General features: G+C 36.3%; 1 protein-coding gene across 1 annotated transcript in view; it reads right to left on the bottom strand.

The window, feature by feature from the left end:
• Positions 1–13,901, bottom strand: part of cntn3b (contactin 3b) — a 52,663-nt gene extending 38,762 nt beyond the window's left edge. Inside the window, exons 1-3 of the mRNA XM_059570619.1 lie at positions 13,538–13,901; positions 6,705–6,842; positions 4,928–5,072 (exon numbers count right to left, since the gene is read on the bottom strand). Coding sequence (XP_059426602.1) covers positions 4,928–5,072; positions 6,705–6,759 — 200 coding nt within the window. The 5' untranslated portion in view covers positions 6,760–6,842; positions 13,538–13,901. The remainder of the gene's footprint in view (positions 1–4,927; positions 5,073–6,704; positions 6,843–13,537) is intronic.
• Positions 13,902–14,368: the final 467 nt, after the last annotated feature.

Below are 14,368 nucleotides of genomic sequence, written 5' to 3'. Positions count from 1 at the left end.
GAAGAAAAAAAAAAGTATGGCAGGGACTTGGTTCAATCCATCAATTGTTGACCGGATGGAGGCAGAGCTGAACTTGTAAGAAAGGGGCGGGGTTTATGCAGACAAAATAATTGGATAACTCCAGCATACATCACCAGGATGATTTAATTATTATCATTAATCATTTTTCTGTGCATATGCATGCATGGATTATTCACAATAAGATCAATAACATGCATTTAGAAAATACAACAGCTTGATACTGGGGCAGTACCGTCAAAAGTACCCTTATATCGATCTATTAGTACCTCTTGCCAGTGTAAACCAGCACATTGTGAATAAGTTTATATTACAAGGTTTAAAAGAGCCTAACATCATACACTCTAAATTGCAAATATTATTATATTATTGTTGATTTCCCATGGATACTCTTCTTGTATTGAGTCCTATTTAAAGTCAAACAGAACAGAAAAGGTCACAATCACAGTGGTAGGTTAAGGTAACAGAATTCACATTTCCTGATGGTAATTGGTGCATGAATGATCGTTTTTAAAGGCTAGACAACGAATTACAAACAATCCAGTCTCCAAGGAGCCCCTTAACAAGATTTAAAAAGGCTTAGAAGTGACAGGGAGCCGAAGTATTTTCAGATAATGAGTAGAGGGCCCAGTGCCTCCAGTGCTTTTCTATCCATGACAAAAAGTTCTCTGGAAAGTTTAATGGACAATTATGCTGCCCCCGCACACTGAACTGTCCAAGCCTCCATCAGTATTATTGACGTTATGATCCTCACGCTATTATTACTGTCATGATTAACGTCTCCATCATCATAATCTTTATTATAATCTCTATGTTACTTCAGGCTACATTAAGAAACTCCCAGACACAAAGCCTACACCTGCTCATTAGAGAAATATCAGAAAAGTGGATGCAAAAAATAAAAAGTGACATACAAACCAGTCATCTTCAATTATCTTTCCAAAAGAATGCTCCACAGTACTTCGTACAACCGAGAAAGCAACCTGCGTTCAACAAAGATCATGCTGGAGCCGAGTTAATGAGGGCTGACACAAGAGCACCTCTGACTTTCTCTGAGTAATCTCTGCATTTTAACCAGCTCTCCTTCACATTCTCGTCTTTGAAGACTAGGGTTCAAATCTTTACAATCTTGAAAGCAAGCTAGGCAGGTTGAAAATCCTGTCAGGTTAAATGTAGGTTGAGAAAACAGATTCTGAGCTTTTTCAAAGGATTTAAAACAGCATCGTAGGGAGACCTAAAGTGAGTGAAACAGAACATCTTTCACACTGAGGATGCCGAGGTGATGGGTTTGATTCTCCAGGAAAGCATGAACTGATAAAAATGCATACCATGTGTGCAAGTTGTTAAAATGAATGTAAAAGAAGTTTACTTAGATAAACAACTGAGAAACGCCTTGTTGCTCTTTTGGAGGGGCACTCTCCAAAACCTTTACTCTTAGACCTTATATAAAAACATATCGCTTTAGCAATCACTAAACCATTAAATCAATGCACTTGCACACTCTTGCTTCCTAATCTAGTTGTCAAATAAACCTGCCATTGTACATTACAAATATTGCTGGCTCCTTGACGAATTGCTTTTGTTCCTATTTTGTAAGTCGCTTTGGATAAAGATGTCTGCTAAATGCTTACATGTATAATGCAAATTCTTGCTCTACGAGTGTTTGGCGACCACAAGAGCCCACAAATGATTTTAGGTAAGAGCTATCATGTGGCCTCAAATTCCCTCATAGCCTACCTTATCCGTCCCTGCAGACTTACACTACCACATTAATACAACTTGGCTTTTACTGGACAAAAAAACAAACCACAGATCACTAGAGAGATGCTAGAGTCAGGGTTGTTACTGCACTGTGAATTGTTATTTTGTTTTCTTTTTTTTTTTTCTGTGTAATGTTGGCATGGAATGTTCTTCAAAGCTCAGACCAACTATCTAACCGGGGCGAAAGAAGCCTTGTTATGTGTGAGTGTCACATGAAGCACATCAGCATGTTCTGTACATGTGTTAAAATATAATTGCGTAAGCGAGGTGCTGGACAACACGACACAGGTCACTAAACCTGTGACACATTTGAACTCTGTTGAGAATTTTTTGCTTTATTTTAATTACAACTGTGATTCTCTGATATTTAGGTGGAAAAAAAAATCTAACAACAACAAATAAACTTCTTGGCCTTCAGATATTAATAAGAAATAAATCATCACAAGCCTATTGAATGAAAAATAAATCAGCTAAGGAAAACAAACATTTTATTAAAAGCAAAACCTGTTTCCTAGTTAAGGATAAAGTCAGAAAATGTTAAAGGGTATGTTTAACTTAAATTATATATACACACACACACTACCATTCAAAAAATGTATTCACGTTCGAAAATTTCTGTTACATTTGCATTCATTTTTACAATGTTAAAAACGTTTAAGTAAAAAAAAACTTTAAAAAATAATATTACAAATATTGCACCACATCAGCATATTAAATTGATTTCTGAAGGATCAAGCCATTGTCAGAGTAATGGCTGATGAATATTCCACTTTGCCAATACAGGAATACATTTTAATATATTAAAATAGAAAACAGATCAAATAAATGCCACATTAGTGAGCATAAACGACTTCTTTAAAAATAAATAAATAAATCATACTAAACCTTTGCATGGTAGTGATTATGAATTTAATGTTATGCTATAAATGATTAATTCTTTCTATATAAATATGTAAGCAAAATAAATGTATTAATTCATATAATCCCATGAATGTAATAAAATACAGCAACTCTGTATTTCTTTAAAAAGCTTTTTTTTTTGAGAGAGAGAGAGAGAGAGAGAAGCAGAAGCCAGCCAACTGCTCTTCTCTGACTCAGTTACTTTTCTATGGAATCTGAAACCAAGATGCAAAATAGCCTGGTGCGTTGTGTTCTCAAAGTTCACATCGGCCCCTGCAGACACTGAAATACCACCAGACTCTGCTGGAACTCTGACAATTTCACTTGACAAAGAAAGTATCTGGATGTTCTCTGGAGACTCTTCCTCCTTTTACTGTTTCGCAGTAGAACTGGCCACCCTTCAGTCAACATTGGTTTGCTCAAAACACTCGAAATGAGTGCTAGTGTGGACCAAACCTTTTGGGTGCCTTTTGACCAGATGTCTCTTTTCAGCAAATGTCTCTTTTCAGTTCAAGAAATTATCTTCAGAGTGTTACTGATCTTATCAGTGTCTTGATGTATTGTTGTAAAGTTCACTGAATGATGGCAATGGGTTTTATCAAACACACAAAGAGAAAATGTCCCCAGAATCCTGAGATAAAATCTATGGTGGTCTTCAAAGCAAGACAATACACAGCTGGTACCAGTGTTGAGGATACTACTCTGAAACTGTAGCATGACAAATTATTAAAATAGTAAATTGAATTAATACGTTCAGTGTTTAAACTATTTTTAATAGTAAATCTATATATCTATTTTTTTAAAAAAATAATTTTCATTAAACATTGTGCTAAAATGAATTCGGAATTGAAAAGAAGTCTTAAAATCTGTGGAGAAAATCTTTGGTTCATATTTCATGAACTGTATAGAGTACTGTATATAAGAGAAACGAACCATTAACTGGATTTGCTATCAGAAAATTTTCCATCAGTTACTCATTACACTGCTACTCAAAAGTAGTTTGTTAGTAGTTTGTTTTGTTTATTAACTGAACTACTGTAACAGTACTTGCAAATGGAGTTTGTAGCATCACTGTTCACTGTTCCAAGACAACTGTGTAAAAAGGAGATGGCTAAAAATACGAAATGTTTAAAAGCAATCACACAGCCAGTTGGTTTGGTAACATGATTTTCATGACAATCCAAAACCAAATGTACCTAATATCTGTGAGGAAGAAATTAAAGAATTAAAGGAAGTGCAGTTTATTTCAGTTTGACAGCTGAAAACGACTATTTTGCATGTTGTTGAATATATGCATAAGCCACTTAATTTCCTTTCTACCAGAGTTTATTTATGGTTACATATCTGCATAAATAAGTCAAGAGCTGGGTCAAAAATCAAACTTATTTGACTTTGAAGACTATCGCTATGCAAAAGTGAAGGTAGCATCACGACTTCGACTGTCAATGTGCTCTTCTTCTTCCTGTACATTGATATTCTCATAATGCTGAGTTAAATCTGTGTTTTCCACAAAGATGCACTAAAGGGAAATGTAAGTGTTTAAATCGAATGTCACTCACAAGGTTATTACTTCCCTCCCTTGTGCTTGCCAGAGCATTTACATGATGCTGACCCAAGCTACGAAACACAATATACCACAGAGCTGGAGCACGCTGCTATTTTCAGAGCAGACGCCTCACCAGGGAATATGCGGGACAGTATCTTAGAATCTCTAGCACAAATTAGTCATTTAGACCCCTCCCATTTTCAAAGCTAATTTCCGTCCTTACAGTAGCATGCATTACCCTCTCAGTAAGATAAATTTGGCGTGCTAATTCCTAAAGCTCTTGCTGAGATGTGTACACACCAAAGAAGTAATGAATCTTGAACATATCTCTGTAAGTAGGCTATTTTTTATTTATTTATTTACTTATTTATTTTAGATGAGTCTTTAGTAAAGCAGTTGACACACATTTAAAATTGACACTGGTGAAACTCTGGAAAGCAAATGGAAAATTGGTCACAGCATGATGCCACTGGGATAGGCTTAAAAATATTGTAGTTTACTGGATTTATGCAATGGCAAACACGGAGGACAAATAAATTGCCTCTCACCTGGAAAATCAATAGCAATCAGTGCCATTACTTTTCAAGCTGATCTTTATAGGAATAAGCTGCCAATTTGCCAAAACCAACCGCTTAAATGGTTTGTAATAGCAATGAAAGAATGCATAAATTGCTAGCACAGAAGACTAGACTGGGCTCAAACCTGTACTGAGGGGAAGGGACTCCGGATGCCTCACAGGTTAAAACAGCCTCCTGCTCAGGAGAGTGGATGGGTAGTATCAGATCTTCGGGTTCCTTTTTCCAGCTTGGACCGAGAAACTTTGTGTCTTCTGCTACTGCTGATAAAACTGAGACAGAGAAAATCTATTTGTTGTACATTTAATAAAAATACAGTTCAATCATGACAACTCTCAGAGTGAATGATTTCAACAAGCATTTACTGACAGGGGGAGCGTAATGTACAAAAGCTTAATTTTGGTGTATGACACATGCTACGTTGCTGCTGCTGCAAAGCAAATACAAGACTTTTTTTGATAAAACAAAATCAAAAAAAAAGGCCAGCCTTTTGTTTTTGTTGCAAGAAATTGTAGACCCCATAGCAGATCTCTGGAGGTGGTGCTGGGGAGGAGGAGGGAAGGACAGAAGCTTTCATAATCATGTGGCAGGGCAGCTTCAGCTAAGATACATATGGTTACGTGGATTAGGAAGTACTTCGGATTGGCTAATGCTCCAGTATTGAAGGAACCAATCAGTTTTCGGGAGTTATCATGACTGAACTAAGTATTTATTTACATACCAATTTTAAATCACATTACTGAAATAAGTTTGTGTATATGTAAACACACACACACACACACACACACATACTTACATGAGCCTATTACAAGGAAAACATTGTGGGGACAGGGAATTTGGACCCCACTATGTTTTTGGTCCCCACTATGTGAGTGTGCTTACATGTTGAGGTCCCCACCATGTAATAAAAACAAACAAACACACACATACACACACATTTATGCTGTGCATGCTTTGACAGTTGCTTTTATTTGATACTAAAAATATCCAGAACGAACTACAGAAAAATACCATTATTCACACTCATATCTTTCACAGCTCCCTACAATTCATTTTTCTAGAAGTCAGAATATTATGTAAAATATAGCCATTATTTTTTTCTATATTAATTAATATTATACAGAGAAACACTGTGAAGCCATATTTACGAGATAATTCTGCAAACTCATAGTAACACCATTGTACAGGAAAATAAACTCCAACGTCAGCTGCTGTTGTGGTAATATCAACAGAAGAAAGATTGTGTATATCATATCTGAAATTACACACCATAACTATAGGATATTTGATGCATGTGTCGGTTATAATTGTTCTGTGTTTCAGTTTCATGAATACAAGATGAAAAGAAAATGATTTAGTCTGTATTTCCCTTCACAATAGCATCTGCACTCTCATTAATCAAACTTTCTGTTGTAAATACTGCCACCAACTAACAAAAATAAGTTTCCAGTGAGATGCATTTGTAATCCACTGCATCCAGAGAGGAAGGAAGAGACAGCGGTTTCAAGTGAGATACAGACAAGCCTCCATCCCAGGAATCCTGATAATCATCTTTGACAAACACAGCTACTGGGCCACAATCTCACTGCATCCTTGGGAAAACGTCATGTTGAAATTTATTACATCCAAATCTAAGCCCAAAAAGCATTACTTTTTTTTCAGTATCATATTGTTTTTTTTTTTTTCTGAACATAACATGATAATTAAATTCAATGGTATTCAAAACAACATTCACAATGAATGCACGTATCCAACTTCAGTGTCTTGTCTAAAACCTCCTCCAAGGACTCATAATGAAATTCTTGCTCTTATGACAGTCCGTTACACATATGCATTCAGCCCAAAATAAAGACAAAATGAAAAAAAAAACATTCAGTTTGAAAAACAGCAGGACAATAATTTACCTGCGAGGCAGCCAATGATTGATAGCGCCACAAGTCGTTTCCATAGTAACGTCATCTTTAGTTGCCAAGGGCAAGTATGACTCTCATCCAATTGCTTGTGAATGGAATGATTTCTCCCTTGAATGTGAGATGTATAATCTGTGGGAAAAGTAATTACAGAAATAATTAAAATAAGACATTCTGAGTCAAATATGACAGATGTGCCGCCTTTATAGACAGATCTGTGAGATTACACCTCTGTTGAAGTGATCACCTCGACTGTGGGAACAAATACTGGTAAAATGTTTTTGGATCAAAGAGAAAGTCAACAACTGAGATGTTCTCAATATGACGGTGACTAAAATATTAAAGCACTGCAAACAAAAGCCCTGGGAGACTGGAGTTAAAATGTGCAGAGAATCAATGCAATGATGTTTTGAGTATGAATGACAGATGGGAGCGACGCTTCGATGGAAGAATAAAACAAGAAAGCAGACAGTTAGAAACCCCCAACTGTTAACTCTGTACAAAATATTCATTGCACATTTAAAGAGAGTAGCAACAGCTTTTGTTCTGAAGCTTGATATGGTCTAAATTCTGCATTATTATTCGTGATCGCGAAGAAATAAACAGAAACCTGCAACATCAGAGAAATCAGGGGGCTGGAATTTGTTGACCTCAAAAGCTACTTTCTCTTGACTATTAATAGGAGCTAGAAGCCAACCTGAATACTGTTAGCCGCTTTCACTAGCACATAGCATTCCACCCACATATACAGGCAAAATTACATCTTCTGAGGCCCTGCGTAGGGTTGAATCTGACAGAATAATTCGCAATGACTTCTCAGAGGACCTTTCATTTTGATTACCAGAAATGCAGCCATTTACATATGAGGTTTATGCATTTCTCAATTACAGTGTGATGGTATCTTGCAGGAAATATCCTTGCATTCAAAAGCAAATTGAGTGCAACCAAATGGAATAAAAAGCAGTGGTCTTGAGACATGTTATTCAAAGGTAACTACTTTAAACTTAACACCATCTCTGAGTATCATACTGTGTGTGCATGTGTTATCTGACATTGGTTAAAGGTTACATGACATGCCAATAAACAAATAAAACATTTCAGTTTTTTTAGTAAATTTTTTTTTTCGATTAATGGTATTTTATAACTATTTATTTTAATTTTACATTTTTTATGATTTAATTAATTATTAGCTTTTTATTAAACTCACAAACCCTTGCAGTTTGTGATTGGGAAGCCTTGACATAATGTAAAGTTTAATGCACTTCACAGTGTTAATAATAACAAATGGAACATATTTTCTTTTTCTTAATATTTTTATATCAGTAGTACAAGATTATACTAGATAACAGACAAGTTAGGTCAAATGTTATTGAAAAGTAATCAGAAAGTAGTCTGATTATATTACCCAAAATGTGTAATATAATGGATTGTGTTTCTAACTACAATTTTTGTTGTGTAATTTGGAATCAGTACTCATAGACTACAATTTGTAAGTAATATACTCAGCTCTGGTCTTTAAAAAGTAGCATCCAAGACACAAAATGCAATGTGTGCAAAAATCTCACAAAACGTTTGTGGACTGTAGAGAATAAAAGTGCAATAAATTTTATAATTTCTAATCAGTACAATAATGAATTATATAAACTTTTCAAAGCAAATGTTTATAATATACAATCCGTCTAGAATACTTTAATTAATTGTTGTAAAGACTGAATAATTTGATTTAAATGTTTAATTAACTGGCATCCCAAACTTGTGTTAATGTTGCACATTTACAGGTAACATACTTGGTATTTAATGCATATATTTAATTTATTCACTTATTGTTCGCTAAAATATATATCAAAATGCTTCATATGTTCTTCTTTTATATGCAATTATATGGGTTTCTGGATCAAAAAGCTACATTCACTGTATTTTATACTATAATAAAAGCTGTCTTGACAGATTGGCATGCACTTTGGGATTTTTATAGCATTTAATGAGGGACTCACTCCTGTGAGTATTGGAGATTTTCCTTTACTCGCTTTATTTTGCTTTGAAAATCCCTAACTGTCACAGTTCCAGCTCTATGGGCTGAGGCTATATGATTTTGTTGTCCTTTCTTTCTATAGAACCAGTTAGTCTGTCTTTATTTAACACCCTGATGTTTAAAACCATTTGTGTACACTCTTTTCACCATTCTTTTACATAATAAAGCTTATTCATTTCTACTCTACTGGCCATTTAAATCAATAAAGGCATGAGGCTTAGAGAAAGGGTAATCTGCTATCATTTCATTATAATTGCATAATCTTCAGAAAAACCCCTTGTTTAATGCTGTATACTAGTAGGGATGACTGCTGGGGTGTCTGTACTAATTGCAGGGACGAGGGTCTCTGGGTGGATTGGGGGCACATTATGGCGCAGGAAACTCTGTCAGACTGGATTACACAGCTCAGCTTTTGACTTTTGTAGCTACAGTCCTCCAATGAAGAAAATTACAGTTGTCATTGTTTCTCATTATGACCTCTGCATGAAACACCCCCCCCCCTCAAAAAAAAGAAAAAAAAAAGAATCATGCTAACAGGCAAGGCGACAAAATAAAGGACAACTCGTGCCCTACAGCAAGGCTTCCGAGAGCAGACTTATGTTGGGAAAATAAAATGCGAGTTAACAAACTGGATGTAGATTTCAAATTGTGTGCATGTCACATCCAGCTACACGCGAGACGGGCCATGAATTGCAATTACAAACAATCTCTCACGAGTCTTCCAAAAACTGAGCTGTGGTGTCATTTTCCACCAGCTTCCACCGACCATCTTATTAAGCAAAATGATGAGCATTCGACTAGCTAAATGTATAAAAGCCATTGGATGATTCTATTGCACCAGTAAATGAGATCACTACTCATGGGAAGTCGTGGCCTAATGGTTAGAGAGTCGGACTCCCAATCGAAAGGTTGTGAGTTCGAGTCCCGGGCCGGCAGGAATTGTGGGTGGGGGGAGTGCATGTACAGTTCTCTCTCCACCTTCAATTACACGACTTATGTGCCCTTGAGCAAGGCTTCGAACCCCTAACTGCTCCCCGGGCGCCGCAGCATAAAATGGCTGCCCACTGCTCCGGGTGTGTGCTCACAGTGTGTGTGTGCATTTTTGGATGGGTTAAATGCAGAGCACAAATTCTGAGTATAGGTCACCATACTTGGCTGAATGTCATGTCACTGTCACTGTCACTTTCACTACTTGATTAGCATGAACATTTTGGAATATAAGTGGTTAAAGATCTTAGATCTTAGGACTAGACTAGATTACAAACGGATAATACATCGTATTACAGAGATGATCAGCAGTATGGGAAGCACTGATGAACATGCCAAGCTCTTATGATTTTGGTGCATGATCTGCCAGCAACCCACTGGTAGATGAAAAAAGCTACATATTGAGCCAATTATTAAATCACCCATTTGAAGCTAAATCATATTCCACAATAGATATCGATTTTGGTTGAAATAAATCCCATATATCAATTTGATTCTAACATTGTTAGCCAAGTTTGTTCAGTAAGACGTGTTCCTGGATCAAAATCCTAGTTCTGGAATGATATTTTATAACCCAGATGTTTTTTTTTTTTTTTTTTTTATTATTATTTTTTTTTAGTCAATCAGATTTTAGGGTTAGGTTTAGGCTTGTGGTTCTTCAGTAGGTTGCAACCTAATGTTTTTTGACAGAAATTCTGACCCAAAACTATTGTTGATTGATAAAGGAATCATACTTGACAAACTCATCTCTTGACAAACTGAGGTTCTGGAGGGAACGGCCCCTAAAACCATCCCCTTCATGCTTTTGAGCAAGCCACTTAACCCCAGGTTATTCCATGGGGATCGTCCCTTTAATGGAAAGAAGTGTCAGCTAATTTACTTCTTACACTAAAGCCCTGAACCTGAGCATTACGTGTACTTTTAGACTATAATTACTGTAGATCAACTGCTTGGTGGTACTTCGCCTGATATGAAACATTTGGTGTGGGAGCTAGATTCATACTTCTGCTATAAATCATCAGTTCTTGTAACAATATGGTGAAGTTGACTATATATTGTGTTTTAGACAGTGAGAATAAATCATGTTGCATGCCTGACCATCAAACCTTAACAATTCATTGGAGGAAAACTGTGAACGTGTCTGCTGAAACCACTGTTGTTATTGTGAACTAAAACTATTAAAAATAGTTTCCATTAAATTAGATAATAGCACAAAATAAAATAAAATAAAATAAAATAGAATACATTTAATAAAATGTTGTAGCTTGAATGCAAAAGACTAACAATGAAAGAATACATAGGTGAGCAAAACTAAAGCAGAATCTTTGAACAGGGGTACTATACACAATTCAACCGTGATTATCAAGCACATCATGTAGATTCATAGACTAACATAGAAACATAGAAATCTTTTGGTGACTATAAACTTGAAAGGTGCGTTCTGTAGAAGTGTCATGGGGCAGCAAGAGAAAGTGCATTTAACAGTAAGATAGCAGGCAGCGAGCCTTCCCACAACCCAATAATCACAGTGGTTTCATCTCTAACAAATTCCTCCCACATGTTCAAATTTATCTTTAGTCTCTCTTTAAATAAACTTTATACGCCACAATGAGAGGAATAAATAGTCTCAGAGAAAGCCAAGCTGTGCTGTGGAGTGGTTCGACAGAATTTTGCACACTGCTGTTTCCCAGTGTTCTCACCTCTAATTTGGCTGTGCTTGTTAGCAACACTATGAGATGAGCCATGCATCCCAGATGCATCCATAAATAAACATGAACACACGAGAGAAGGATCCCATTCCTATTTGAATAGCAGATGTGGTGCGGATAGAGAGCCGAATGTGTATTTTCTCCTGTATATCCTTCCTCTCTCTGTCTGACTCCTGCAATACACAATGGCACTGAAGTTCCCAAGGCTTAGTCACACCATTGTGACATTATAAACCAGGCCATAGAGGCAGTGTTGGCTGATCTATGGAGAGGATGATAGTTTATTGATCCACATAACACTTGTTTGAGGGTTCACTTCAAAGGAAACTAACCCAAGTCGGATCATAAAAGTATTACATGACAATGTGGTTTTACTGTCTTACAGACAACTGTAGTGTTCTAAAATGTTTCAGCAAATTAATTTCCATTCTTTTTCCAGTCATTCGTGATTACTTTGTGGAATTACATAAAATGTATTATTTTTAGCATTCAGATGGCTCCAAGAAGACCCTCAACTGACTGATGTTTCAAGCTGACAAGTTAACCATTTACAAAAGAGCTATATCTATTCGTTTAAATATTTAGAACAGAGCAAAACCAGAAAAATCACTTTTCCAGGCCTGCTAAGCACAATTCCCTGAATTTTCTCTCCATTGGATTCCATTTACATCTTCTGTACTGTGAGGGATGCATTATAAGAGAATTTTGTTATGGATGACTTGAATCAGAACAAATGGAGATGCTGAAGACCGGTAGCACCTGCCAGTTTTTATCCCTTATACATCATATCTTGAGTCTGATGAAATACAAGGTTATCTGCAAGATAAGAGTGATGTTTGTGCCCCATGTGATCTTCTGCCCTACATGACTAAGATCAGTGCAGTTCACATAATAAATCACACATGTACTGCTACTACAACAGCATATGGCTCTGTCAGAGTTCACATAATATAATTTAAAAGTAAAAACATATAAAATGGCCACAAAATGTGTTTTTGTAAAGTCATGTTATTAGGGTTAGGGATATAACAATTAACTGTGAGCTGGATTAAAATCAATTAAAATTGTGAGATGAAAAAAAAACAACAACAACAAAAAAATTGCGATTCAATTAAGGGTAGGAGTTTATGTGAATGTATGTCTCAAGGGAACTTACTGTCTTTAGAAAAGTTTTTCTTTTCATCTTGCCTGTGTTTAATGCATATTAAAGTTCATAAGTGCAGTGCTACTTTGTTTACAGTGGAAACCAAGGAAACGCTTTGAGACCCCTGCTGGCAGAGAGTGAATCTGCACCTTATTCAGCTCATCTGCTGTTTGTTTCATGTAGATATTTTTTTATGTTTTACAAAACTGAATTCAAACCATTCTGTTTTTGCTTCAAATTTCGGAATTATACAATTTAATTTAAATTTAAAACTGCTCATGTTGCATGCATGCAGCATATTTGTTTGGATCATTGGATCATGATTAAAATGCAGTGGTTGTCGCTAATGTTAAAGGCAAAGAGCACACAAAGCCTTATTTTGTTTATTTGAATTGATTTTTTTTTTATTTGTGTTATTTTTTTTGGGGGGGGGGGGCTTGTTTTAAAGTTTCTATTTAATTTTGTTATTTACATTTACATTATATTTAAATTTGGTTATTTAGCAGATGCTTTTATCCAAAGCAACTTACAAATGAGGACAAGAGAAGCAATCTATTTAAGTCTAAGCCTGTTTAAACTTTTTTTTGTTTTTTTTGTTATCAGACTATCTGTCCTTTGAAATCCCAAAATATTCCACAGAGCCTACAGACTGCAGAGTAACCTAATGTTTTGTCCCCCAAATAGGCTATTCCTTCCTTAAAAGTAGGCTACTAAAAGATAGTAAGTAGAACCGGGTTTGTAATTAATTATTAAATTCCCACCCCGTCAATACATTGAATTTTAATTGGGGTTGTGGTCAGTATTTCAAGTGTAAAAGAAGCGCTTAACATAAGGAATATTTATAACGATATCCATAATGTATAAACATTAAATTTTTTGGCATCTCGAATAAAACTTGCGCTTACTGCTTAACTTTAAATAATGTAATAGTGTGTGGATAATGAATATAACTCACCGTGACGCGCTCCCGTTCACTGTATTCCGAGTCAAAATAAGAGAAGACGTGCGAATTTACTCCATATTCAGTGATGGGATGGACCTCAGCACCTCTAACCCCCTAATGTCGTCGGCAACATCTTTCCTGATATCGCTCTCTCACTTTTAGCAACAAATAAATGCCCTCTAAATCGAAGTGTGATAGGAAAACGAGATTTATTCCCTCTCGTTCACAGAGATGTTCCTCGTATACCCGCAAGAGCCCCGCAATTAGTCCACGACTCACAGCGCCCCGGCGTATCCACTGCGCGCACGTGCTCCGTGATCGGTTCCGACCAGCAGAGTGATCTAGAAAGACGGTTGGTTAGGTATATATGTTTCGTATCTCCTCCTCCAGCAGGCGCTCAGTGGATGAAATGCGCAGTTGTGGTACCTAACATCCTGATGCACCTCCAGCTGAGTGCCTTTGTAAGCACGCCCCAAATTCAGAGCAAAGTGCCTCTAAGGGAAGATTTTTATACTGATCATTTGCACCACTTGTCTAATGCCTGCCCTCCTGCATGCAGTGCCATGTCATATGCTATTTTCTGGTTTGTGCATTAGAAATAGGATATCTGTCAAAAACTGGACCTTTATTTGCAGTCTTGCAATATTAGAACGGTAATAGCATAATGGCTCTGCTTTAATTCCCTGTACATTAGAATAAAGCTCATACTGTACATGTGCTATGCTGAGATATGACAAGGGCAGCTCAGGATAAACCTAATATGTAAGAAGATTCATTTGTTCCACAAAAGCATTCCCCCTGTAGCACTTGCAGTTTGTTCACAGCTTGACTTAGGGGAGATGA

Source organism: Carassius carassius, chromosome 17, assembly GCF_963082965.1.
Source record: "Carassius carassius chromosome 17, fCarCar2.1, whole genome shotgun sequence".
NCBI lineage: Eukaryota > Metazoa > Chordata > Actinopteri > Cypriniformes > Cyprinidae > Carassius > Carassius carassius.
This window is presented reverse-complemented; position numbering and strand designations above follow the sequence as displayed.